The sequence below is a fragment of the Sus scrofa genome, chromosome 6 (genome assembly GCF_000003025.6).
Source record: "Sus scrofa isolate TJ Tabasco breed Duroc chromosome 6, Sscrofa11.1, whole genome shotgun sequence".
Lineage (NCBI taxonomy): Eukaryota > Metazoa > Chordata > Mammalia > Artiodactyla > Suidae > Sus > Sus scrofa.
In genome coordinates this window covers 44,391,001-44,418,998 of record NC_010448.4, presented here as the reverse complement: position 1 = coordinate 44,418,998, position 27,998 = coordinate 44,391,001, and the positions used below count along the sequence as shown (strand labels likewise).

Here is a 27,998-nt window from a genome sequence, read left to right as displayed (position 1 = left end):
GGGGCGGGATTTCCGGTCTCGTTTTGTGGCAGTCATTTTGGCTGCTTGGAGGTTGGTTCCCAGTCGCTGGGTCGGGTCTGAGGCAACAGTAGGCTGACCGATCGAGAAAAAGTGTTGTCGTCACTGCACAGAGGTGAATCTGAGGCTTGGTGGGGGCTGCCCCGGGGTGATCCCACATCAGGGCTAGGCCGGAAAGGGTGGGGACTGAGTCCTCCCTGTCCGCCTACGAGATCGCAGAGGCCTCACTTGAGGACCTGGCACGAGTTGGTGTGAGACCTTCAGGGCCTCACCAGAATCCCCCCTTCTTTTGAATAGTGAAACTCCAAATATGGGGAGCCTGTTGTGATCACTGTAGCTGAGGCCTGAGCATTCAGCATTGGCTGGGGTGTAGGTGATGTCCCCGTCTCTGGAAAGCCAGTTTGATGAGGTGTGGGGAGTATCACAAGCGGAGGGATCAGTATGTGCAAAGGCTGGGGCTGGGGAGGGGTCCTGGTCCTGGGGCATTTGGGAGACCTGGACTCCCTGTTGTGTCTGTATAGAACAGAGTGTGAAGGGGAGTCCCGCCTGGAATGGCAGGTGGAAGAGGTGCACCTAAGTTCTTGGAACGATGGAGGCTCATGACCAGAAGAGGGGCATGGTCTGAGTTAGGGTTTTTAAAGTTTCTTCCAAACTGGAAAAGGGGCGATGAGGACAGTGAGGCACAGGGAAGTTGAGTCCTTCTCCAGAGTCACACACCTGATAAGAAGCATTACTGAAAACCAGGGTTCGCAAGTTAACAGTAAGCCCAAGTTTGCCTGGTTCCAGGGCTTTCCAGGAGTATAAGGGGATCTGAGCCCAGGAAGCCCTTGCATGGTTGGTTGCTTCTCACAGCCTCCTTCTCCCCATAGGTTCCATGGCCACAGAAGTGCTTAAGGACCCTACACAGGTGAGTAGGCCCTCACCAGTACCACCTCTACACACACACACACACACACACACACACACACACACACATACACATGTTCTCTGCAATTGTGATGTTCTAGGACTCTGCCACTCTCCTAGCTCTTGATAAATGTTCAACTCTAGGCCAGAGTTTATATTAAATAGTTCCTATGTCCAGCAGCCAAGAATATATGAGATGTGGAAGTTTATCCCAGGCACAGGTAACATCATGTCCAAATGCTTGAAGATGGGGCTGATCTGGGAGTGTTCAGAGAACCACATTTCTCTTTCCTTTGTGGTGATCAGGAGATTAAAAGTTGGGCCTGGAATGGCAACCTGAGAAGATGGACGTTTTCCTGGAGGTGATGGGAGCAATGGGATGGGAAGGAGGAAGTTGTTTGACCCAGTTCTTCGAAGGCTCTGTTTGGCTTCAGAATGGAGAACAGATTTTTAAGAGGGAGGGAGAAGTCAGGAAGACCAGGGATGAGGCTACTGCAATAGTCCAGGTGAGTATTGGTGGTAACTGGACAGTGTGGTGGCCGTAGAAGTGGGAGGAGTGGTTGGATTCTGGATCATTTTTTTTTTAAGTATGGCTGACTGGATTTTCTAATGTTGAGGGTAAGAGAGGAAAATGTAGGAATCAGGGATTACCCCCAAGTTTTTCGAAGGAAGAAAGGAAAGTTGGCAGTCATTTTCAGTGGGAATGTCAGGAGTTTTGTTTTAGCCATATTGAGAATCCAAGATGTTTCCAAGAACACTGCTTCATGGCATCAAGTTGGCAACTGGACCCAAACGGCTGAAATGGATGGATCCAATCTGGTGGATGGATCAGGGTGGAGACATCCAAATGGTGGTGGCTACTCTGTGTATCCAAGAAGAGGTGGAGCAGTGGGTCACATTTGGGAATCTTCAGGTTGTGGTGATAATGCTATTAGCAGACCAGGAAAGGGAGGGTGGTGCCCCAGGACTGGTTCTCTTGTTAGAGCACCCGGTTACATGTGGTATGTGTCACAAGCACAATTGAGGAAGAGAACTGGCCATGAAAGGAGGTCTGGAAAGAGGATGGTCTGTCAGTGGCCAAGGCTTCCAAGGGCAGGATGCAGAGGCCTAGGAGTAGTTGAGGATCGTGAGGCTGAGGCTGGTTCTTGTTACATCTCAATGGAATTACCTGGATTTTTGGTGACCCTGGAGTGTTTTGGTCAGGCTGGTGGATTAGCTCAGGGGGAAATGTGGTTGTGTGATGGAGTCACTGAGCGGAGCGGCTTCGGGCCAGGAGCCCTGAGGTGGGCTTTGAATGAGGGTTAGGTTGAGAGAGGAGGGATATGACTAATAAGGGGACAGCGAGTGCAACACAGAGTAGAAAAGAACCTGTGGGGTCTGGAATCTTCATATGGATGGTTCTGAATGACTGAGGGGGACACAAGCAACAGAGCCAGCGAGTGAGGCTTTTGTAGCGGGATTCGAAGCTTCCCCTGGCAGTGGGAGCCGTTGAAGGCCTTCATTTGCATAATCTTGGTGCTGTGTGGTGAGTAACACATGGGGAGGCCAAGGGAGAGATTTATGGCTTGGAGCAGGGAGATGGTGGCTGTGGGGTCTGGGCATACAAGAGGTACAGTCTAAAGAACGAGGTGCGCATGGAGAAGTATGAACTGATGTCCTCAGATCCTGGTAGTGGGGACCTCTCTAGGTAAGGCCCTCATACCTAAGGCAGGTCCCAGTTTGGTTGGTTTGGGAGGCACCATCTGGGAAACTTCTTGGGAATTGCCTGGCAGGACGGGTAGAGCCCTGCCTGGCAGGCCCAGATCTTAATGGCATCTATGTGCCCACCAGTCTAATGTTGCTGAGGGCCAGGCGAAATAATTAATGAGGCCATGAGGAGGGGCAGGCACATGGCACCAGGGTCTGATACCTAAACTTAGTTGTGGAGCTATGGAGAAGTACGGGGCGGGGCGGAGGGAGATATGTGGGGATATGGATTGAGGGTCCTCGAAAGAGGCCATTCATGGTTTCCTCTCTTCTCATCATGGCAGGGCAGTGTGACCTTTGAGGACGTGGCTGTGTACTTCTCCTGGGAGGAGTGGGCTCTTCTTGATGAGGCTCAGAAACTCCTGTACTGCGATGTGATGCTGGAGAACTTTGCACTGATAGCCTCTCTGGGTAAGGCTTCCACACCCACCCAGGTGTCCTCAGCCCATCTCTGCCTGTCCTCTTTTCCCAAGAGGCAGCTCTTGCACTTAGCGCCTCTCTAGGTAGGACCCTCATACCTGTTCCCAGACCTTTTCCTTTCCCCAGGAACAGATCGGTATTTCTTATATCAGGACCACAGGCACTTCTTTCCTCAGTTCCCCAGGTAGGTGCTCTGGTTGCTAGGGCTGAGCCGTTAGCCCTGTGCTATCCTCTTCCCACTCAGCCTCCAAACCTGCTGCTCAAAGCCTTGCAGGGAAGGAGTCAGGAGTCTTGCATTTGGTCTTTTAGATCCCACCTTGCTTTGTTTCTCTGGCCAGATGACCTCCCTGCCCTAGATTTTACTCCCTTCCTCTAGTTGATGTGTCCTTGTATCTACCTATGCTAGGAATTACAGTCACTGATAAGCTACTGACAAGGAGCTACTGTGGGCTGCTTATGTGGCCCTCAGGCTATTCTTGCAAGCTCCTTCTCCGAGGTATTCTTGGTAATATTTTGTTTTCTTTCCTATGGTCTATCAATCTAAGTTGCTCTGGGCCAGTGCTGGCCACCCATCTGTCCAGTCTTTTCCTTAGAACTTGCATCATCCAGGCACTCTGTTCAGCTGGGGGTAGAGGGGAGTGCCATGGGTGCTTCTCATGGGGAACATGACTCCAGATCCACAAAATGGGTTTAGAAGGTCCCTGGTGGGTGAGAAGGCATGACATCATGGCTGTGTTCAAATCATACCATTAACCTGTTCTATTTCCACACTGTTTCGGTGTCAGTGCCATTGGCCACACCTCATTTTTGCCTTCCCTTCCTCATTCTTGACACTTTGCCAACTTGTCGTTTCTGCACTGATTCTCAGCCCAGGGTGAATCCTCAGTCTCACAATGGATTTCACATCTCACCCAGTCTTCTCCCCTGCTCCCTCTCGCAGTGTTCTCCACTTTCACCCCACACACACTGTGTTGTGAGATGTGAACATCTTTAAGTAGTCTTTGAACATGAGTTACTCTGACGCAATTGAGTCTTGAGCCCAGACAAACCCTTCCGCACAGCATTCCTGTGTCATCAGCAGACAAGTGCTAAAAACCACTCAGTGAGTTGTAGCCCTGCCTCTCCTCTTTGTGCTGTACCCCATCCTTTCTCCTTAGCTTGGTCCTTCTCTGTGTCCTTCATTTCCCCCATGCTATGACCTTTAGAGGGCCATTATTGTACAGCAGCTGCTTCCTCAGCCTGACTCCAACTTCCTGCTTCTGACAATAATCCTATGGACTCAGGTACACTCATTCATTAGTATCTCAGGTGCACATTTGTGGTGGGGTTGCCCCTTCCCACCAGAGTCAACTGCACTTCACCTGTGTTTCTTTGTTTCCAGGTTCTTGGCATGGAGTGGAAGATGAGGAGGCACCTTCTGAGCAGAGTGCTCCTATAGAAGGAATATCACAGGTCAGGACTCCAGAAGCTGATCCCTTTCCCTAGAAAGTCCACCCCTGGGAGACATGTGCCTCTGTCTTGAAAGACATTTTGCACTTGTCTGAGGAAAGGGGCACACATCCCAGGCAGAAACCGTACACTTATGGGATGGGAGGGAAACACCTCTTTCAGGATAAACCTTCAGCAGAAGCAGCACTGTGGAGAAAACCTTTCAGAAGGGATGTGGCAGGGCCTGTTTGTGAAGAGCTACAAATTCCATGTGCTAAGGAATGACTTTACCTGTAACAGAGGTGGGAAGTGCTTCCTGGTCAGTTTGGACCTTCTCTAGCACAGGGCCACTGACAACAAAAGAAGCCACATAGCAGCACTAAGTGTAGTCGGCCATTCACTGTGGGAAAAATCATCAGAAGTGTGACATATGCAAGAAAGCCTTCAACCACAAACACACACCTCACACACAGGGAGTTCACAATGGGAAAAGGACGTGTGTGTTCCACAAATGTGGGAAAGTCTTTGACTGCAAATACAGACCTGTTGCCACCAGTGAATTCACACTAGAGAAAGGCTTTATTAATGCAGTGAACATGGGAAGTTCTTTAACCAAAGCTCCAGCCTTGTTGAATACCAGAGATTTCATACTGGAGAAAGATCTTCTGAATGCAACGAGTGTGGGCGAGCTTCTAGGAAAGCTTCAGTCACATCACATGTTGGATAGTTCACATCAGAGAAAGGCCTGAGTGTAATGAACATGGGGAATTCTTTAGCCAAAGCACCCATCTTATTATTATGGATTAATTGGGAGCTGCTCCTGGCAGACGGGTGTGTAATGGTAACACTTGGAGATACACGAATATGACAGATGTGTGATGGTGACACACCTAGGAACGTGGTATGACAATGTTTTGCTAGTACGCTGAAGCACAGAAACATACACATATTTCAGGTACTAAATTGTGCCAGGTGTGTAGTGATAACTGCAGCACAACTTAGAGTCATTCACATATATCCCTGGGACCACGTGTGTCAAGTTTGTGATATACCTAAGTACAACCTTGGAATCGTCCCACAAACACTCTTGGGATAGTGTGTGTGAAAGGTGTTGGGATTTTAACACTCTTCAGCACAGCCGGGACCCAGACGCATACACCACATCCATAGAGAAAATGTGTGACAGACATGAGACACATTCAGCTGACATATGGGGGGAGGTACTGACATACCACAGCAAGTGTGGTGACACACATACTCTGTGGAGACTTGTGAGACAAGCACGTGATAGGGTTGCCCCAATCCCTGACCTGTAGGCCACAGGCTACCATCACATGGTTCCCTGGATTAAGGGTGATGAAACAGGAACCCCACCCCCACCCCGATTTGGAGAGAACAAAGCTTCCTCTGTCCCTACAGATTTGGTGATGCACTGATTGGGGCAGAACAGGGAGCCATGGTGCACATCTTGGCACAACCTAGAGACTCACCCATGTTTGATGATTGAATATGAGCACAGTAGATACATAGTGGGAAGAGAATAGCTTGAACTGTGTGGCAGAAGCCTTTACTTTGAAATGCCAGCTGAGAAGACCTGGAAATAACAATCTGACCAGGGCTAAGAGTCCCAGCCTAGATGGGGGCGTGAAGAGGTCCTAGGGAAGAGAGGTAAAAGTATTTACAGCTCAGGGGCCCTCCTGGGGCTGCAGGTTTCCCAGTCCCTCTCCACCCGTGCTCTTCCCTCTATTCTAACCCAAGTTGAACCCCAGCCCCTTGTGCAGTTGGCTGCATGGCCAGCAGACACCTGAGACATCCTAGGTAAGGGGCAGCCTCATCTAATTGCTGAGATTAGGTCCATTTCTGCATCATAGCTGCATTTGCTCTATGCCCCTGGCCCCTTCTGTTCCTCATGTTTCCCCGAGTACCCTGTCCTCTGTGCCACCTCAGCCCCCTCACTTTGCTAGATCCTCTCATCCATAGGTTACCAGTGAGAGAAAAGGGGCTTCTCAGAATCCTTTGACCACACACAGTCTGCAGGGAATAAGCCACAGAAAAGAGCGTAAGCCATGAAGTCTGGAAAATTCAGTCTAGTTTCTGCCTATGCCCCCTTCCTGGGTTGTGATCTTGAAAAGCCCTCCTCTATTTACTTGGCCTCCCATTTCCTCAGGTATAAATGGAAATATTAACAACTCCTCCCCTGGGTTGAGGAGACCAAAGAGGTCATGAGTGTGCTGTGTGTCCCCCAGTGCCAGGGCAGATGTCAGCCCCCCTTAGGTGCCTTTTCTGTGAAGGGTATGATGACAGCTCTGCTCATGTCCACAGGAATACATTCAAGGGTAACTGAAATAAATATAAGAACAACAGATAAAGGAAATGCTTCACATTCTTATTACTGAATCTTTGGAGGAGTCATGGGGTTTACACATGAAGACCATGGACCAGAGAAACCTGGGTTCAAGTATTCCCTCTGCTCATTAGACTAAGGCTACTGTGGACAGCTTGCTAAGGTCACTGACTGATTTGGAAAAGATGATGGTTCTTACCCCATAGCTATGGAGGATTGATAAAAGTAGCAAAAACTCATGAAAACAACTGATTAAAGGCCCTATATCAAAATATATATATATAAAAACAGATGGCTAATCTAAGCACAGATGGAAATGCTAAGAATCAAAAGGAAATGCCAGAGTTCCTGTTGTGACTCAGAAGTAACAAACCCGACTAGTATCCTTGAAGATTCAGGTTCAATCCCTGGCCTTACTCAGTGGGTTAAATATCTAGCATTGCCACAAGCTGTGGTGTAGGTTGCAGACAAGGCCGAGATCCTGCTTTGCGGTGGCTGGCAGCTGCAGTTCCGATTTGACCCCAGCCTAAAAACCTCCATATGCTGCACCTGTGGCCCTAAAAAGCAAAAAATAAAAAAGGAAATGGAAAAAAAAAAAAAAGTTGTTAACACAAATGAGGAATGACTTTGATGGACTCATCAGTAGTCTGGACATGGCTGAAGAAATAATCAATGAGATTGAAGATATGTCAATAGAAACTTCCCAAATGGGAATGCAAAGAGAATAAAGACAAAAACACAGAATATCCAAAAACTGTGGGACAATTACCAAAGGTAAAGGACACATAATAGGACTACCAGGAGAAGAAAGAGGAGCAGAAGAAATATTTAAAGTAAAAATGGCTAAGAATTTTCCAAAATTAAAACTAATTTTAATTTAGCATACTTATAACTTTTCTACCTGTTCTTTTAAAATATTTCCCTCTTTTTCTTGACATACACTAAACCATAGATCCTGGAAGCTCAGAAAATCTCTAGCAGGATAAATACTAAAAAAAATCTACACCTGGGCATGTCATATTCAAACTGCATAAAATACAGAAAAAAATAAATAAATAAAAGAGTCTTGAAAGAAACCAGAGGAGAGGTAAGAATAACAATTTAGGAGTTCCCATCGTGGCTCAGCAGAAACGAATCTGACTAGCATCCATGAGGACACAGGTTCAATCCCTGGCCTCGCTCAGTGGGTTAAGGATCTGGTGTTGCCATGAGCTGTAGTGTAGGTCACAGAGACAGCTCGGATCTGGTGTTGCTGTGGCTGTGGTATAGGCCAGCAGCCACAGCTCAGATTCGACCCCTAGCCTGGGACGCTCCATATGCAGTGGGTGCAGCCCCCCCCCCAAAAAAAGAATAACAGTTTATAGAAGAATAAGGATAATAATTATATCAGAAACTATTCAAATGAGAAGTGAGTAGAGTGAGATATTTAAGAAGGAAAAGAAACCACTAACCTAGAATTCTGTATCCAATAAAATTATCCTTCAAGGGAGTTCCCATTGTAGCTCAGCGAGTTACAAACCCAACTAGTATCCATGAAGATGCAGGTTCATGGAGTTCCTGTCGTGGCACAGCGGAAACTAATCCGACTAGGAACCACGAGGTTTCGGGTTTGATCCCTGGCCTCACACAGCAAGTTAAGGATTCGTTGTTGCCGTGAGCTGTGGTGTAGGTCTCAGACGCAGCTCAGATCTGCTGTGGCTGTGGCTGTGGCTGTGGCCAGCAGCTGCAGCTCTGTTTCAACCCTTAGCCTGGGAACTTCCATATACCACAGGTGTGGTGCTAAAAAGCCAAAAAAAAAAAAAATTATCCTTTAAAAGTGAAGAATAAATAAAGTCTTTCTCAGATAAATAAAATCTGAGGGAACCTGCCTTTCAAGAAATATTAAAAGGCATTCTCTAGAGAAAAGGAAAATTGTGTAGATTGAAAACTCAGGTGTCCATCTAAAAGAAAGGAAAACTGTCAGAGAAGGAATAAATGTAAAATAAAATATTTTATTTTTAATTGATCTAATAAATAACTGTTCAAAGTAATAATACAAATGCATTGGGTATTGATAAACCTATATTGCAAACTCTGAAGGAACCACTAAAAAGTGTTTTTAAGAAGTATAGTCAACATACTAAGAGAGTAAATAAAATGGAATGATGTAAAATGTTCAATTAAAATCAGAGAAGGCAGGAAATGTTTTAACAAGTGGAAATCAGTTATAAGTATGCTATTAGTCCAACTATATCAATAATTACATTAAATGTGAATGACCTAAATATGCTTACTATAGAGACAGAACCTTCAGAATGGATTAAAAAATAAGATCCAACTATATATTATCTATAGGAAGCTTACTTTAAACATAAAGACATTTATAGATTAAAAGGTATAGAGAAAGATATACCATGCTATCACTAATCCCAAAAAAAGCAGTACCAGTTATATTAATATCAGACTTCAGAGCAAGGGAATTTGGGGGGACAAAGAGAGATACTACATAATAATTAAGGAATTGATTCTCTAAGAACCTATAACTGTCCTTAAAGTGAATGTTCCTAACAACAGAGCTTCAAAATATGTGAGGTAAAGAACGCTTCAACTCAACAATTAGAAAATAAACAACTGGAGTTCCCGTCGTGGCTCCGTGGTTAATGAATCCAACTAGGAACCATGAGGTTTCAGGTTCGATCCCTGGCCTCGCTCAGTGGGTTAAGGATCCAGCGTTGCCATGAACTGTGGTGTAGGTCGCAGATACGGCTCGGATCCCTTGTTGCTGTGGCTGTGGTGTAGGCCGGTGGCTACAGCTCCGATTGGACCCCTAGCCTGGGAACCTCCATATGCCGTGGGTGCGGACCTAGAAAAGACAAAAATACAAAAATAAACAACCCAGTTGAAAAATTGGCAAAGATCTGAACAAACACCAAAGAAAATACAGATAGGGCAGACTAGCTTATATAAAGATGTGCATTATATGTCATTAGGAAATTACAAGTTGAGACATTAATGAGATACAACATCTATTAGACAATAAATTTTTTAAAGCCTTGATAATTCCAAATTCTGGCAAGTACATAGCGCACCAAAAACTTTCATTCACTGCTACTGTGAATGCAAAATTACATAGCCATTGTTATGGGCATCCCCAAAATCATATATTGAAGTCCTGACCCCCAGTATGACTCTTTGGAGATAGGGTCTTTAAGGAGCTAATTCAAGGTAAATGAGACCGGAAAGTAAGGCACTAATCCCATAGGACTGGTGTCCATATTAGAAGAGGAAGAGACAACAGCGTGTTCGCTCGCTCTCGGTCTCTCTCTCTCCCCCGTCTCTGTGCACAGAGGAAAGCGTGTGAGTACAGAGTAAGAAGGCAGTCATCTGCAAGCCAGGAAGAGAGCTCTTACAGGAACTGAAATTTCTGACACCTTGATCTTGTATTTCTAACCTCCAGGGCTTTGAGAAAATTAGTTTTTGTTGTTAAGCCACCTAGCATGTGATATTTTTTATGGTAATACAAGCAAACTAATGCAGCCACTTTGCAAGACAGTTCGGCACTTTCTTTAAAAGTTCAACAGTCTTGCTATGTATTTACTCTAATTGAGTTGAAACTTCTGTCCACACAAAACTTGAACATGAATGTTTATTGCAGCTTTATTCATAATTGCCCCAAACCAAAAGCAAATAAGATGTCATTCTGTATGTGAATGGGCTAAAACAACTACAACAATAACACACATGCACACACAAAACCAAACAAACAAAACAGGAGTTCCTGTTGTGGCTCAGTGGGTTAAAAACCTGACATAGCATTCATGAGGATTCGAGTTCAATCCCTGGTCTTGATCTTTGGGTTAAGGATCCGGCTTTGCCACAAACTGTGGTATAGGTTGCAGATGCTGTTCGGATTCATTGTGGCTGTGGCTGTGGCATAGGCAGGCAACTGCAGCTCTGATTCAACCCATAGCCCAGAAACTTCCATATGCTGCAGGTGCAGCCCTAAAAAAGAAAAAAAAACAAAAACAAAAAACACTGTGGTACGGACATACAGTGGAATTCAGTGATTTAAAAATGAGCTATTGAGGCACAAAAGGCATGGAGGTATTTGTACTCTGTTTTTTTCATTTAGCATAATAATACCGTTCATATCACAAATGGCAGGATTTCATTCTTTTTTATGACTGAGTAGTATTCCATTGTATATGTACTCTTTTTTTTTTTTTTTTTTTTTGGTCTTTTTTTTGCTATTTCTTGGGCCACTCCCGCGGCATATGGAGGTTCCCAGGCTAGGGGTCCAATCGGAGCTGTAGCTGCCAGCCTACGCCAGAGCCACAGCAACGTGGGATCTGAGCCGTGTCTGCAACCTACACCACAGCTCACAGCAACGCCGGATCGTTAACCCACTGAGCAAGGGCAGGGACCGAACCCGCAGCCTCATGGTTCCTAGTCGGATTTGTTAACCACTGCGCCACGACGGGAACTCCTGTGTATGTACTCTTTATCCATTCATCCACTGATGGACATTTAGGTTGTTTCCATATCTTGGCTATTATTCCATAATGCTGCAATTAACAGAAGTGGAATAGGTGGGTCATAGGGTAGCTCAATTTTTAAGAGGAATCCCTATACAGTTTTCCATGGCTGCTATACCACTTTAAAGTCCCATCAACAGTGTACGAAGGTTCAGTTTTCTCCAACAGTTGTTACTTCTTATCTTTTTGATAATAGCCATTCTTACAGGTGTAAGGTGGTATCTCATTGTGGTTTTGATTTGCATTTTCCTACTAATTTATGATACTGAACATCTTTTCGTGTGCTTGTTGGCCAACTATGTCTTTTTTGGAAGAATGTCTATTCAGATCCTCTGCCCATTTTTAAATTGGATTGTTTGGTTTTTTTGTTGTTGAGTTGTATGAGTTCTTACATGTTTTGGATATTAACCCCTTATCATATATGCTGTATGATTCCACTCATATATGGACTCTAAAACAAAAGCAAACAAAGAAAATAAAACAAAAACAAACTCATAGATGCAGACATCAGATCAGTGGTTATTAGAGGGGAAGGGGGTTGGGGACTGGGCGAAATGAGTGGAAAGGGTTGACCGTATGGTGCTGGATGGTAACTAGACTTGTGATCATTTTGCGCTTTGTACCAATACTGACTTATAATACTCTACACCTGAAACTTTTTTTTTTTTTTTGAAGAATCACCTAGAGGGCTTGTTAATGAAGAGATTGGTAGGCCCCATTGCCAGAGTCTCAGATTCTATAAGCTTTGAGGGGGATCCAAGAAATTGCATCTAGGGAGTTCCCTTTGTGGCTCAGCGGTTAACAAACCCTACTAGAATCCATGAATGCGGGTTTGATCCCTGGCTTCGCTCAGCGGGTTGGGGAGCTGGTGTTGCCCTGAGCTGTGATGTAGGTCACAGGTGAGGCTTGGATCCCGCGTTGCTGTGGCTGTTGCATAGGCCAGCAGCTGTGACTTTGATTTGACCCCTAGCCTGGGAACTGGTAAGGCCCTAAAGAAAAAAAGAGAAGAAAAAAAAAAGGAAGTTGCATTTATAACAAGTTTCTATTTCTGTGTAGTGCTGATGCTTTTGGCCAAGGACCACACTTTAATTATGATTTCTATAGACCAAGCTATTTGCATAGATTATTTTCTGCACAGGCTGTAGTGCTAAGCAGGTATGGTGAACTAATAATGCAATACCAGGACAAAACAAAACAAAATTCAGCTTGCTTTGCTACAATTTCATTCTAATTAACATCTACTCTCTCTCTTGAGCTCTCTGAAAAAATCTTTTGATGTTTGTATTTGTAACCAATACCAAAATGAGCTTGATGCAAGACTTTATTTTATTGCCCAGCATTTCATTTATGGTGACAGAACATTTGTCTTCTTTCTCTGAGAGAGAGAAAGAGAGAGAGATTTAAGAGGTATAATAACTGAATGTAATGTTTGGACTTGTTGGATGATGAGCTGAGCAAACCAATAATTAAAAGCCAAGTTTGATATAATTAGAAATTTTTAAGTGTGGACTATTTTATTAAGGGATCTTTTTAAAAAATCTTCCTAATCTTGGCGTTCCCGTCATGACGCAGAAGAAACAAATCCAACTAGGAACCATGAGGTTGCAGGTTCGATCCCTGGCCTCGCTCAGTGGGTTAAGGATCAGTGTTGCCCTGAGCTGTGGTGTAGCTTGCAGATGTGGCTTGGATCTGGTGTTGCTGTGGCTATGGCTGTGGCTGGCAGCTGTAGCTCCAATTGGACCCCTAGCCTGGGAATCTCCATATGTCATGGGTGCGGCCCTAAAAAGCAAAAAAAAAAAAAAAAGAAAACCCAAAAAACCAAAAACGTTCCTAATCTTTTTTTATTAAAGTATAATTGATTTACAATGTTTCTTCAATTTCTGTTTACAGTAAAATGACCCAATTACACACAGTTCCCTGTGCTGTACAGTAGGGCCCCATTGCCAATCCATTCCAAATGTAACAGTTTACAATCCCCAAACTTCCTGTCAACACCACTCCCTTCCCCCTCCTCACTGGGAACCACAAGTCTGTTATCCTTAGCTGTGATCTATTTCTGTTTAATAAATAGGATCATCTGTACCATATTTCAGATTCCACAAATAAGTGATATCATATGGTATTTGTCTTTTTTCTTTCTGGCTTATTCACTTAGTATGAGAATCTCTAGTTCCATCCATATTGCTGCAAACTAGTTAGTCCTTTTTTATGGCTGAGTAGTATTCCATTATAGTTATATACTATATATAGCTACATATATATGCTTTTTTTTTTTTTTTTTTTTTGCTTTTTAGGGCTGTACTCATGGCATATAGAAGTTCCCAGGCTAGGGGTCGAATCAAAGTTACAGCTGTCAGCCCAGCCACAGCCACAGCCACAGCAACACAGGATTCGAGCCATGTCTGTGACCTATACCACAGCTCATGGCAATGCCAGATCCCTGATCCACTGAGTGAGGCCAGGGATGGAAACTGCAGCCTCATGGATACCAGTTGGATTCATTTCCGCTGTGCCACAACAGGAACTCCTGTTTGTTGACTTGTTAATGATGACCACTGTAACTGGTATGAGGTAGTACCTCACTGTAGTTTCTTTTTCCCCTGGGTTTTTTTTTTTTTTTTTTTACGTTCATAGTTGTACAACAACAACCCAGTTTTATATCATTTCCATCTCAAACCCCCTGCGCATCCTCCCACCCCTAACTGTCTCATTTGGAAACCATAAGCTTTTCATAGATGGTGAGTTAGTATCTGTTTCTGCAAAGAAGTTCACTGTAGCCTTTCTTTAGATTCCACATGTAAGTGATAGCATATGATGTTGGTATCTCACTGTCTGACTCACTTCACTTAGCATGATAATTTCTAGGTCTATCCATGTTGTTGCAAATGATGTTATTTCTTTCCTTTTAATGGCTGAGTAATATTCCATTGTGTATATGTACCACATCTTCTTTATCTACTCCTCTGTCGATGGACATTTAGGTTGTTTCCATGTCTTGGCTATTGTGTATAGTGTACCTCATCGTAGTTTTGATTTACGTTTCTCTAATAATTAGTGATTTTGAGCATTTTTTCATGTGCTTGTTGGCCATCCATTTGTCTTCTTTGGAGAAATGTCTATTTAGGGCTTCTGCCCATTTTTCAATTGGGTTGTTTGTTTTTTTGTGGTTGAGTTGTATGAGTCATTTGTATATTTTGGAGATTAGGCCTTTGTCTGTCGCATCATTTGTTTGCAAAGATTTTCTCCCATTTCATGGGTTATCTTTTCTTGTTTTTAATGGTATCTTTTGCCGTCAAAAGCTTTTGAGTTTAATTAGGTCCCATTGGTTTGTTTTTGTCTTTATTGTCGTTATTCTAGGAGGTGGATCAAAAAAGATGTTGCTGACTTATGTCAAAGAGCATTCTGCCTATGTTTTCCCCTGGGAATTTTATAGTTTCTGGCCTTATGTGTAGGTCTTTAATCCATTTTGAGTTTATTTTTGTGTATGGTATTGAGAATGTTCTCATTTCATTCTTTTATGTGTAGCTTTCTAGTTTTCCCAGCACCACTTTTTGAAGAGACTATCTTTCTCCCACTGTATGTTCTTGCCTCCTTTGTCATAGATTAGTTAACCATAGGTGCTTGGGTTTATTTCTCAGCTTTCTGTCCTGTTCCATTGATGTATGTTTCTGCTTTTGTGCCAGTACCATATTGTTTTGATAACTCTACCTTTGTAGTATTGTCTGAAGTCAGGAAGCCTGATTCCTTTATTTCTGTTTTCTTTTTCAATATTGCTTTGGCTATTCGGAGTCTTTTGTCTTTCCATACAAATTTTAAAATATTCTATTCTAATTCTGTGAAGAATGTCCTTGGTAATTTGATAGAGATTGCATTGATCTATAGATTGTGTTGGTTTAGTATAGTCATTTTGACAACTTGATCCTTCCAGTCCAAGAACATGGTATCTCTTTCCATCTGTTTGTCATCTTTGATTTCTTTCATCACCATCTTATAGTTTTCAGAGTATAGTTTTTTTTTTGTCTCTTTAGGTAGGTTTATTCCTAGGTATTTTATTCTTTTTGATGTGATGGTAAATGGGATGGTTTCTATGATTTCTCTTTCTGATCTTTCTTTGTTAGTATATACAAATTCAGTCAATTTCTGTGTATTAACTTTGTATCCTGTGACTGTGCCAAAATCACTGATGAGTTCTAAACAGTTTTCTGGTAGTGTCTTCAGGGTTTTCTAGGTATAGTATCAGGTTATCGGCAAACAGTGATAGTTTTTCTTCTTTTCCAATTTGGATTCCTTTTATTTCTTTTTCTTCTCTGATTGCTGTGGCTAGGGCTTCCAGAACTCTGTTGAATGGTAGTGGTGAAAGTAGACATCCTTGTCTTGTTCCTGATCTTAGTGGAAATGTTTTCGCTTTTTCACCATTGAGAATGATGGTAGCTGTGGGTTTTTCATATATGGTTTTTATTATGTTGAGGTAGGTTCCTTCTGTGCCCACTCTCTGGACAGTTTTTATCAGAAAAGGGTGTTGAATTTTGTCAAAAGATTTTTCTGCATCTATTGAGAAGATCATGTGGGTTTTATTTTTCAGTTTTTTTTTCTTTTCTTTCTTTTTTTTTTTTTTTTCGTCTTTTTTAGGGCCACACATGTGGCACATGGAGGTTCCCAGACTAGGGGTCTGTCTAATCACAGCTATTGCTGCCGGCCTACACCAGAGCCACAGCAACCCCAGGTCCAAGCGGTGTCTGTGTTCTACACCACAGCTCATGGTAATGCCAGATCGAGGCCAGGGATCGAACCCTCAACCTCATGGTTCTTAGTCGGAATTCGTTTCCACTGCACCACAATGGGAACTCCTGTTTTTCAGTTTGTTGATGTGGTGTATCACACTGTTTGATTTGCAGATATTGAAGAATCCTTGCATCCCTGGGATACATCCCACTTGATCATGGTGTATGATCCTTTTAATATATATTTGTATTCTGTTTACTAAAATTTTGTTGAGGATTTTTGCATCTATGTTCATCAGTGATGTTAGCTTGTAATTTTCTCTTTTTTGCGGTTAAGGAATCTTTAAAAATTATTTTACATATGATAGTAGCATTGTAGTTATATTTTTAACATGTTCTTATCTGTGGGAGATTCATACTGAGGTAATTTTAGGACTTTCCTTAAACTACTCCAACCAGGGGTAAAAAAGGAGGGGACAGATGAAACAAGAGTAGCAAAAATGAGGATAAATGTTGAAACTGAGTGATGTGTACTTGGGAACTCATTAAATTCCTCTCTTTATGTGTACATAATTTCACGCTTTATAGGCAAATTGTTAAGTAAAAGAAGCTAGTCTGAAAAGGCAACTGTATTGTTCAAATTAGGTAACATTCAGTAAAAGACAAAACTCTAAATACAATAAAATCAGTAGTTTCTGAGGCTCAGGGGAAGGTGGGAAGGGTGGATATGTGAAGCACAGAGGACTGTTATGGCTGTGAAACTGTTCTCTGTGATGCTGTTACATATTTGTTAAAACCCATAGAAATGTGCAACACAAAGAGTAAACCTTGCTGTGTGCAAATTAAAATAATTTTAAACATTGAGAGATCCCAGGAAATAATGCAGGCTGTGACAAGAGACTCTAACTGTATTATAAATGTGTGAAAATACCTCACAGAGGGAATGGGGAAAGGGGGTTGACCTAAGTAACTTTGGAGATGAATGGGATCTATAAGACTAAAGGCAAAATGAACCGCAAATGTGCACTTTACACTAGTTGATAAAGTTGTCCCCACAGAAGTACAGGATAGGAATTCTGATACTGCTTTACATGTATACTGGATTGAACTATTAAGTAAATGGATGGCCAATGGTAGGAGCAGGTGTCTCACTGTTGGAGGAAGAATTTACCAATAAGAAAGGAAGGGGACTAGAAAGATCCATGAGGCAGTGGATTAGAGCGGAGACATCAGTAAGAATTCATGTTTAATTTAATGTAGATTCAGATGGCATATAGAGGTATAAATTAGTTTGTATACATATATTTCTTTGTTTTGTTAGTTGAGAGGGCCTAAAAGCAATGACACCCCAGTAGCAGTGAGCACACCTAAGGCCCAGATCTTGATTCTAATACAATTCTCTGATAAAATGAATCAAGGCTTCTTGGAGAAATGGCTGAGTCTAGGACTGAAGCAGGATGCATGGAGCATCTTGTAATACTATAAAGTTAGTAAGTTCTCCAAGAAAACCCCACATAGTAATGGGAACATGTCAGAGAGACCCAGGGAACCAACTGAAGGAGTTCCCACTAGCCAAAGGTGGAACAGTTTGAGCAAGAACAGATATTATATATAAAATCATAATTCAAAATACAAAAGTATATGAATATATATTGATATCAATAGCTTATTGAAAAAGTTAATAAATGGAGAATAAAAGACCAGCCTCCTGGCTGAAGAATTCCAAATAAATTCATAGATGCTCCACTCTAAAGGAGAGGGAGCATAACTCCCCACCCTTAAGTGTGGGCTGTGCATAGTGACTTACTTTCTAAAAGTGCAGTGTGGATAGTGGGGAAAACAGTAACTACCGTGGAGAACCCTGATCAACACAGCTTCAGCCAAGTAATCAAAGTCCACATGAACAGGCAGTCATAAATCATGTTGATGGTATGTACCCTTCCTATGATGTGATAAAAATGGAATTCTGTTTCTGTGGCCTTCCTCCACCAAACCCATAACCTCATACGAAAAACCCATAATCATGAGAATAAGCAAGTTCCAGTAGGAGAGCATCCTACAATTTACGGGACCAATACTCTTCAAAACTATCAAAATCATCAAAAACAAGCAAAGTCTGAGAAACCATCACAGCCAAGAGGAGCCTGAGGAAGCATAACTAATGCAGTGTGGTATCCTGGATGGGGATCTAGGGCAGGAAAAAAAATCATTAGGTAAATATTGAGGTAAACTAGAGACTCTCATACTAAGTGAAGTAAGTCAGAAAGAGAAAGACAAATACCATATGATATCACTTATATCTGGTATCTAATATATGGCACAAATGAACCTTTCCACAGAAAAGCAGCTCATGGACTTGGAGAACAGACTTTTGGTTGCTAAGGGGGAGGGGGAGGGAGGGGGGTGGACTGGTAGTTTGGGGTTAATAGATGAAACTATTGTCTTTGGAATGGATAAGCAGTGAGATCCTGAACTATATCTAGTCACTTGTGATGGAACGTGATAGAGGATAATGTGAGAAAAAGAATATATATGAATGACTGGGTCGCTTTGTTGTACAGTAGAAATTGACAGAACACTGTACATCAACTATAATGGAAAAAATAAAAATCATATAAAATACTAAGGTAATAAGAATGAACTGTGGACTAGTTAGGAATAACATATCAATATTGGTTCATTACTTATAACCAATGTACCATACTAACATAAAATGTTAATAATAGGGGAAACAGGGGAGGGAGGTGGTAAATATTGGAACTCTATTATCTTCTGTCTTTTTTCTGTAAATCTACTATCATTCTAAAAAATTAGTCTACTAATTCCAAAAAAGGAAAACTCCAAACTCTTAAACACACATACACTCACACTTACCACACACATTGAGTCATCATATAAGCCATTCATTCCAGTGTTTGCTTTTGCAGCATTTTCCCTTTAATTCTCAGGGCCACCTGAGAAGTGGAAACTACTACTATATATATGGGGAAGTTGAGGCTCAAAGAAATGAAGTGCTTTCCCCAAGGTCATATACCTGGCAAGGTTTTCTTCATAGAGGCTAGACTGAAACCTGGAAATCTAGGTCCAGACCTGGGACTTTAGACACAAGCACAGCACATGCAGCCCTCAGCATGGTGCTGACATACAGTGAGGACCAGTGAGGCTCAGCTGCTGCCGCCATTATTGTTGGGACTTTCATCATATTTTCATATTATCTGACACAACAGAGTTTTTCTCTCTGCACTTTATACTCCTGTGGACTTGTCCTAACTTTGTGTCATTCTCAAGTGGCTTTCCCTATTGATGGCTTTTCTCTCAGGAATAACTGCATTATGTCCAAAGGCAATATCTGCCTCCACAATGAACGTAGCGTAGAGCTTGACTCACTAGATGTCTTTGGTGATTAAGGCCGTGGGTCTCTGCATCTTTAGCGGTGACCAAGCAACAGGTTCTAATCTCATCCAGCAGTGCCGAGGTCAATGTGGCTGTCTCTGTTTGACTTTCCAGGTGTCAATGACCTTCAAGTACTTGGCCATGACCTTCACTTGGGAGGAGTGGGGGGAGTTGGATCAGGCACAGAAGACCCTGTATCGGGAGGTAATGCTGGAGACATGCGGGCTTCTGGTCTCACTGGGTAAGGCTCACCTCCCTTCTATGTGGGGAACCCACAGCCTCCTTCTTCATTTTCCCTCTCATTCCAAGCCTGACTGGTAAAGAAGGCCTCTGGAGCCCACCCTCCCTCCCACCCATAACTCCTGCTATGTCCCTGTCCCACTTCCTCTTTCCTGGTCTCCCTGTGTCCATCCAGGCACCATGAAGCACTAAAAAACAGTAATTAAAATCCAAAACTAAACCAAGCCCACATTCTGTAGCACAAACTGTCTTCAGCCTAGGCCCTTATTCCAGATTCTCACCAGCACGAAACTGCACAGTCAAGCTTAGCTGGGTTAGGTCTCCCTATAACCCAGTGAGCAGGGGCTGCAGATGAGGAGTCATTCTCCAAAATGTCTGCAAGTCAGGCAGGCCACCCAGCAACACTGAAACTACACAATCTCAGCTTGAAGGCTTCTTTTTTTCCCTGATGCCTACATCATTATCCCTTGCTTCCTAAGGCCTAGGCCACCATCCTCTACTGGCACAGGAACTGGTGTCGGAGGATATGCAGGCAAATCAGCTGACATTGATGGATACACCTGAGAAAGTCATTCTTTTTCCCCTTCTCTTTCCTGCCTTCTGATTATTGTCAGGAGAGTCTTAGTTTCGTGAAAAATCTTTGATGCTTCCCCTAACTTTGGCTAATTTTCCTTTTCAACAGAAGGAACATTTCCTGACTCATAATGTAGGGCAGGCCACATAAGCTTGCTGGAACTTACAGCATTCTGTTTTCATTGGTGTGTTTTGATGGTAGCCTGGTTGTGAAAACTGAAACTAATTTTACCATTTACAAGTGATACAAGATTCTCTTTCTGAAGAAATCAATTTAAATAAGCAAAATGTGGGTCAACTTAAAAAAAAAAGCAATTTCTAATAGTGACCCCAGCTCATGTCCTCTGAGCACTTACACCCAATATCAGGCCCATATTGCTACTCCACTAATTTAATTCTCACAACATCTTTTGCTCACTCTGAACCCAGTTCTCTCCCCTCAAGGAAGCTGCTGCCCAAAGACAACTATGACAGTTTTTAGCATGAGTTATTATTTGAATATGCTTGTTTATTTGAGGTATAACTTATATTCAGTAAAATGTGCAATATTCAGTAGCCAGCTCAAGCTGCATTTCTCCGGATACCCACCCATGTGACTTCCACCTGGATCACGCTGTGGAACATTCTTCTCCCCAGAGCAGGTTTCCCCACTGTCTCCCAGTCCGTTTTCCCCCAAAGGCACCACTCTACTGACCTCCACCCCCAGATTTTTGGGTTGGCCTGTTCTTGAACATTATACAAATGGAATCACACGGTGCGCACTGCTTTGTGTCCAGGGTCTTCTACTCAGCATCCTGTTTGTGAGATTCCCAGCACAAGGATTAATTTCTGTCCTGAGATTGTTTACGCAGACATCCCCTGGTTTATACAAATTCCCTTTGCCTCACTTTGCACCATCATAAATCATAGTTCCAAAACAGCAGAATATCCAACATTTCCCATAATTAAAAAGAGGTTAAGTCAGGTATCAGCTGATTTAGAACAGTGCTTTTCAGTCCTCCCTGGGCACCTGAATCACTTGCAGAATTTTTATTTTATTTTATTTTATCTTATTTTATTTTATTTTATTTTACTTTATTTTATTTTATATTTTGCAGAGCTTTTAAAGCAGCTGTGTCCAGGCTTCTTCTCCCCCAGAGATTTGACTCCTTTTGGCTCACGGTCAAAACCAGGCATCCTCATGTTGTTCTGATGCCCAGGGAGGTTGAGATACTGACTTAGGTTAATGAGAAAATAGCTTCTGGGAAGAGGATGTCACCTTCTTGGGGTCCTATAGCCATGTGTAAAGGGAAGGGTGCCCCTGAATTTGATTCTGTGGAATGGAAATCAAGGGTAATGCATGTTAGGTAGACAGCTACATCCAGCCTCTTGGTCCAAGGATGACGTTTGTGTTCTTGGTTTCCAGATTCTACGCCAGCATTTTCTTTGCATGAGTAAGAGCAGTCCCATTCCAAGATCTCATCTTTGAATGTCATATGGAATAGAGAGGTTCATTTGTGCCTTTACTCAAACACTGCTGTCCTATTTTTCCACGGTCAGGGTATCCTGTTCCCAAACCAGAACTGATCCACCTGCTGGAGAATGAGCAAGATTTATGCATGGTGAAGAGAGGTCTTTCCTAAAGTTCCTGTCCAGGTGGGTGACGAATAACCAGTGGAGGGAGGGGGGGTGCTACTGCACCCTGAAGACCAGTAGAGGACCACTGGGAAGCCTCTTACTGTGACCTCTCTGGGGGCCTGGGCTGCCATGGAACCCTTTGACCTGTCCTCTCACCCTTCCTAGTTACTTAGGGAAGAGTAGGTTGTATTAGGTAAATGTCAGGCTATATACTGCATATTTTTGGGTTTAACACCTGGCTTTGTCCTTTTTTTTTTTTTTTTTTTTTTTTTTTTTTTTTTTTTGTCTTTTTAGGGCTGCACCTGCGGCATATGAAAGTTTCCAGGCTAGGGGGTCGAATCAGAGCTGTGGCTACCAGCATACACCACAGGCATAGCAATGAGGGATCCGAGCTGTGACTTCAAACTACACCACAGCTCACGGCATCGCCAGATCCCTAACCCACTGAGTGAGGCCAGGGATTGAACCTCATGGATACCAGTCAGGTTCATTAACCACTGAGCCACAATGGGAACTCTGCTTTGTCTCTCTTTAGTTTTGTGACCGTGGTGCTGTTGAATGGTCTCATTAATGTTAGAAATAGGCTAAGTTAATGCTAGCTACTCTAATAGAGAAAGTGTAATCTCAGCAGCAGCTCAGCACTGGGAGTTTTGTTTCTGTTTTTGTTTCTTTTCCTCATCCATGCCAAGATCTGCATAGGTCAGTGGGAAGCTCTGTACCACAGTTATTTAGGAAACGAGGTACCTTTTATTGTCAACAAATGACTTAATTTAGGCTTTCCTGGCACTGGCTGTTGAGCAGAGGGCAAGTGAGAGGCATGAAAGAAGTCATACTCTCTTGTGCACATAGCATTGCCATTGCCACTGCATTGATATCCCACTGATGAAACCTGGGCATTTGGCCACACATGGATTCCCAGGGCTAGGAAATGGGTTAGCTGCGTGCTCCAGGAGAAAAGCAAATGGATTTGGTAAACCTCTATTTGGTCTGCTATACTCAGCTTACAGTTAGAAAATGGTAATAATAATAATACTATCTCATTTTATCTCATTGAGTTGTTTGAGGATCTGACCAATATAAACTGCATATGCTAGTGCCTGACGCATAGTCAGTGGCTCACTGTACCTTCGCCGAGACTGTTTCTCAAGCAGGAAGATGGGACAAAGTAAGGAAGGACAAGATGGAGTTTTCAGCAAAGAGGCTAAGAAAATATTATAAAAACATGTCTCGCAACACAGGGGGAGAGTAGTCTAGTTGCTGGTTGTTAAGAAATTGGATTCTGAGTATAGACTGGGATTCCAGCACTTTTGAGCTATTCCCACCACCAGACTTGGATGTGTCTCTTCTCCCTGGGCTTTAGCATTCTTGTCTGTAGAAATGGGAAGATGGTCATTAAATCTTATTGTAGAGTGCAGTAAGGAGAGCAGACACTAAAGAATAGGTTTTGTGCAGACTCCTTGGTAGGCACTGAAGCCCTGCTCAAGGGTAGGGAATAGTATTCCTGCGAAAGAAAACAGCGTGGGCAAAGATTCTGAGGCTGGCAAGAGCTGGGCCATTGTAGCTGAGGGGAGTGGCAGGCAGTGAAATATGGAGGGGGATGCAGAGATGTGCAGGTTTTTATCGGCCTCTGTGAGAAATTTAGATTTTCTCCTAATTGCTCTGGGAGGCTGTAGGAGGGTTTCACTAGATTAGAGACATGATCTGACGTGTTAAATCTCCCTCTAACTACTGCGTGGGGAATGTACTCAGCAGAGCCAAGAACTGATGCCAGGGACATGGCCAGGCTGTATAATCCAGGAGTGTGTTGCTGGTGGACTGGCCCAGGACTTCAGTGTTGAGCTGTGGGGAAGAGTATGGCTGGGGACGTGTTAGAAAGCAGCGCTAACAGCATGTGTGGATGTACAGATGGTTGGGATAAGGCAGTGAACTCCAGGGAATGGTTTTCACATCTCTGTCGTTAAACGCCTACTACATGCACGGGACTGCAGGGCATGTCCTATTCTCATGTTTAGATTTCTGAGTCAGCACCCAGGAACACGTTGAGTGACTGGGTGAAGCCAAAGGCTTCTGGAGCACAGAAAAGGTGCGATTCTTCCCCGTCTCCGTAAGCATTATGTGCATGGTTCATTTTTCCGTGGTCTTGTTTCTCTGACTCAGAAGGGTCTTGGCCCTGCCCAGGTTAGATGCTGCTGGTCAGGAGACCATGTGCATGGTGGCCAGAACTGCAGCTCTGTGGGGCACTACGCCCAGCTACTTATCAGACATTATCCTGGGCAGCTTGATTTCCTTCTCTGTAAACCGGCCTCCCTCCAGGCTGCTATGTAGATTAAAGGGCATTGTCTGTACATGTATATATGCTTGATATATGAATATGCTTAATAAACAGGAGATACTTTTGTAGTTATTATCCCATATGGTTTTCCTCCTTTGTACTAACCTTTCCCCACATCCCATCTCCCTCACCAGAGAATGCTTCTGACTTAAGGATTTTCTGGATAAAACCATATGTACCACAGTTTTCTAACGACATTTCAGCTGGCTTTAGGCCTTAAGTACCTTGGTCATGACCCTGATGATCTCCAGCATAAGATCTTGACATCCCACCAGCCAAACCCAGGACATCCCTGCCCATCCCCTGGGTCTTTTTCCACAGGTGGCAGCTGGGGATAACATGGAATTAATTGTGCTTTAAATGAAAATTTAAGTTCACTGATGAAAATTAAATCCCTCATAAAGGGCGTTTGGGGCCAATAAAAATCACTGGCTGCTAATTTGAACATATTTCTCTCATATGCACTTAATGTAATAGTTGATATATTTAGCCTTAAATATCCTTTTATTTTGAAGACATCTTTGCCTCACTGTTTCCTAGGTAGTAATTTTTTTGTTTCTATCGATTACTTATTTACAATCAAGATTTTCTTTCTTCTAGTTCGAAAGTGTATGCACTGACTCTTAGTATGGTTTAAGCTAAAAATTACACTTATTTAACACGATAGAACAAAAGGTTTCAGGAGTTCCCATTGTGGCTCAGCAGGTTATGAACCCGACTAGAATCCATGAGGATGCAGGATCAATCCCTGGTCTCAATCAGTGGGTTAAGGATCCGGCGTTACTGCAGGCTGCATCGTAGGTCACAGACGTAGCTTGGATCTGGCATGGCTGTGGCATAGGCCAGCAGCTGCAGCTCTGATTCAACCTCTAGCCTGGGAACTTCCATATGACGTAGGTACGGCACCTCCCCCCAGAAAAAGAAAGAAGAGGGAGGTTTCAAATACTTTACTTTCCTCTTGTACAATATTGGGACTTAGAACATTAATCATTTTGTCCCATTTGTGTGTGTATGTGTGCTATTGAGACAGTAAGTGACAATGCTATTGTTCTAACTTCGTAATAGAATGTTATCCATGTCTTACACAGATAATGAGCATCTTTTAAATCCACAGATGCATCTCTCTCTTGGATCCTCGTTTCTTCCAACATCGCAGATCTTTCATCTGGGATCACTTTTCATCCTCTTTGAATAGAAAATCCTTAAATAGGAATTTTGTTTTATGCAGGTTCATTTTACATTAAATTTTCTCATTTATGACTTGAAATAGTTTTATTTCATACTCTTTCTTCAAGGACACTATAGATGCGTTTAGAAAGTTAGATTAACACATTTCTTCCGCAGTCTGTATAGGTCCCTTCCACTGTGTCCCTGAACCACAACTGTGTTATCATATCCTCCAGGTCTGAGGTTAGGTTAGGAAGAGAAATCCCAACATCAGCGGAGGCAATGACTGAGTGGGCTTTAGGATTGTCACATTAAAAGGATGAGAGTGTTGAGTGTAGGGAGAAGTAATATGGCAGGTATCTGGTGGCCAAATTAGATTGTGCCAGAAACTGGCTAGGTGCTCTGTGGTCCCTTTTGCTCTTCTTGGACACCCAGCTTCCCTTATACTTACACATTTGGTGCTTGTCAACTGCTGTCACATTCTTAAAATTGACAAGTGGAAATTCTTGAAGTTGACAAGGGGAAGAACTGACATTACTTCCACTTTGGCTTGAGGACAGTTAGACATGATGTCTCAAGTGTTGGATCATATGACCTGTAAGGATTTGTCTGTTAGGCAGTAGACCTACCTATAGTTATGAAACTCTTCTTTATGACCTATTTTTAAGAATAAAAAATTTAAAATGCACCAAATAATACAAATTGGGTTTTGGCCACGTTGAGTCTAATGTTCCAGAGACCCTTGAATGAAGGTTATGAATAGGCAGGACTAGACACACAATTATGGTGCTGGGGAGACTTTCAGGTTATAAGAGTCCAAAACGTAGCATCTGATGTATGGATGAGTATGGAATTGTGGGTTAGATTTAGGAGGAGGAACCTCTTGGTCATGGTGTCAGTTAAAGTGCAAGGAAGGAAAGGATAGGGTGGGCCCTGAGGACTGGTTATATTGTGTGGGCAAGTAGGTGAGAATGGTGGGCCTCACAAGGACAGGAGAGGGAAATAGTGGCCATAGGGGTGCATATAGGGAAGATCGGGGTCTGGCAGGTGGCCAGGTATTCTGGGGGGAGTGGATTTGAGATGTATGCTGAAGTTCAGCAGAAATGGAAGTACAATTACAATAAAGCCTGGACTGGTGCTTATTCACCCTTCTGTGGGCATATCTGGCTTTTGACCTGGTACTACTGGTGATGAAGGGACAGAATGTACAATACAGATGAGAAAACTCTTGAGGGTGTAGTTATGACTGAGATTGAAGCCAGAAACAGGGCCCAGCCTAGAGGGAGGCCTTCAAAGCAGGATTGGGTGCTGCCCTTGCCAGTGCGTTCAGTTACATCTCCCCTAAGAGACATGTTGAAGTGCTACCACATAGGACCTCCAGATGTGACCTCACTTGGAAATAGTCGTTATAGAGCTAATCAAGCCAAAATGAGGTCATTAGAATGGGCCTTAACCCACAATGACTGGTATCCTTAGAAAAAGGGGGAAATGGACACAGAGACATATTCACAGCAGGAAGATGATGTGAAGACACAGAAGATGACCAGGTGGCTGGAGTGAGGCATGTACAAGCCAAGGAACACCCAGGACTGCCAGAAAACACCAGAAGCCAGTTAAGGGCCTGGCTCAGAACCAGAGAGCATGGGCCTGCTGACACCTTGATTTCAGACTTCTAGCCTCCAGAACTGTGAGATAATTAATTTCTATTATTCAATGTGTGGTACTTTGTTACAGCACAATGAGGAAACTAATACAGAAGGCCTTGGGCAGGATGGGATCCTGGTTACACTTGCAAAACACTCTCCGAATGCCATCTGCAGAGTGACTTGTGGGGAATCCATGGAGAAAGCTATGGTATGGGCCAGGGTTGGGTAGCAGTGGTGATGAGGGTTCATGGGTGGGGTCTAGAATTGTGAGGAAAGTGCAGTCTAAAGAGTAATGTGCATGTGGGGAGGAGGTGTTAACTGTTGGCTCCAGGGTCCTGGTATTAGGGCTTAAAGAAAGCTGAGCCCACATCTGTTTGTATCTGGGAGCTATGATCTTGGTGACAACAGGAGATGGGGTTGGACCCTGTGTATTAATCATGTCTTTTTATTTTCTATATTTATGATGTGTTGACATTTAGGGGGGGTTGCTAATCCTAGAGAGACTGCCCCTCTCAGAGCTAAGCTAATTCCTAGAGGCAGGAAACAAGGTACCTGTGAGCAATTCTTTGATACGCAAACCAACCAAACAGGGTCCTTTCCACCAACCATGTCATTTTATCAGGGTTGTGCAGCCTGGAACACTATCCCCTTGTGCTAAATCATCCCAGGACCAGGTCAACTGCCCAGAGCTTACAAAATTATTCAAACTCTCTAATCCTAAACCTGCTGAGCTTGTCTACCCTGGTTTGTCAATTCCTTTCTGACAAAAACCACAATAGTCTCTGGCCCTGCTTCCTCCTCACACCTCCTGCCTCCTGACCAACCCTGTTTCCTCCCCACGTGGCCCTGCATGGCTTGCCACGCTCCTTCTTAGGAATTGTAAGTAATAAACTCTTCTTTCATAGAGAGTTTTCTCCATGTCTGTCATCTTAC

General features: G+C 43.2%; 1 protein-coding gene across 1 annotated transcript; it reads left to right on the top strand.

Moving 5' to 3' along the window:
* Positions 17 to 25,519, top strand: LOC110261279 (zinc finger protein 550-like). The gene is made up of 7 exons (XM_021097226.1): positions 17 to 133; positions 888 to 925; positions 2,955 to 3,081; positions 4,472 to 4,542; positions 19,605 to 19,731; positions 21,843 to 21,938; positions 25,367 to 25,519. Exons 2-6 carry the CDS (start codon positions 893 to 895, stop codon positions 21,923 to 21,925), a joined length of 441 nt encoding a protein of 146 aa, XP_020952885.1. The 5' UTR covers positions 17 to 133; positions 888 to 892; the 3' UTR covers positions 21,926 to 21,938; positions 25,367 to 25,519.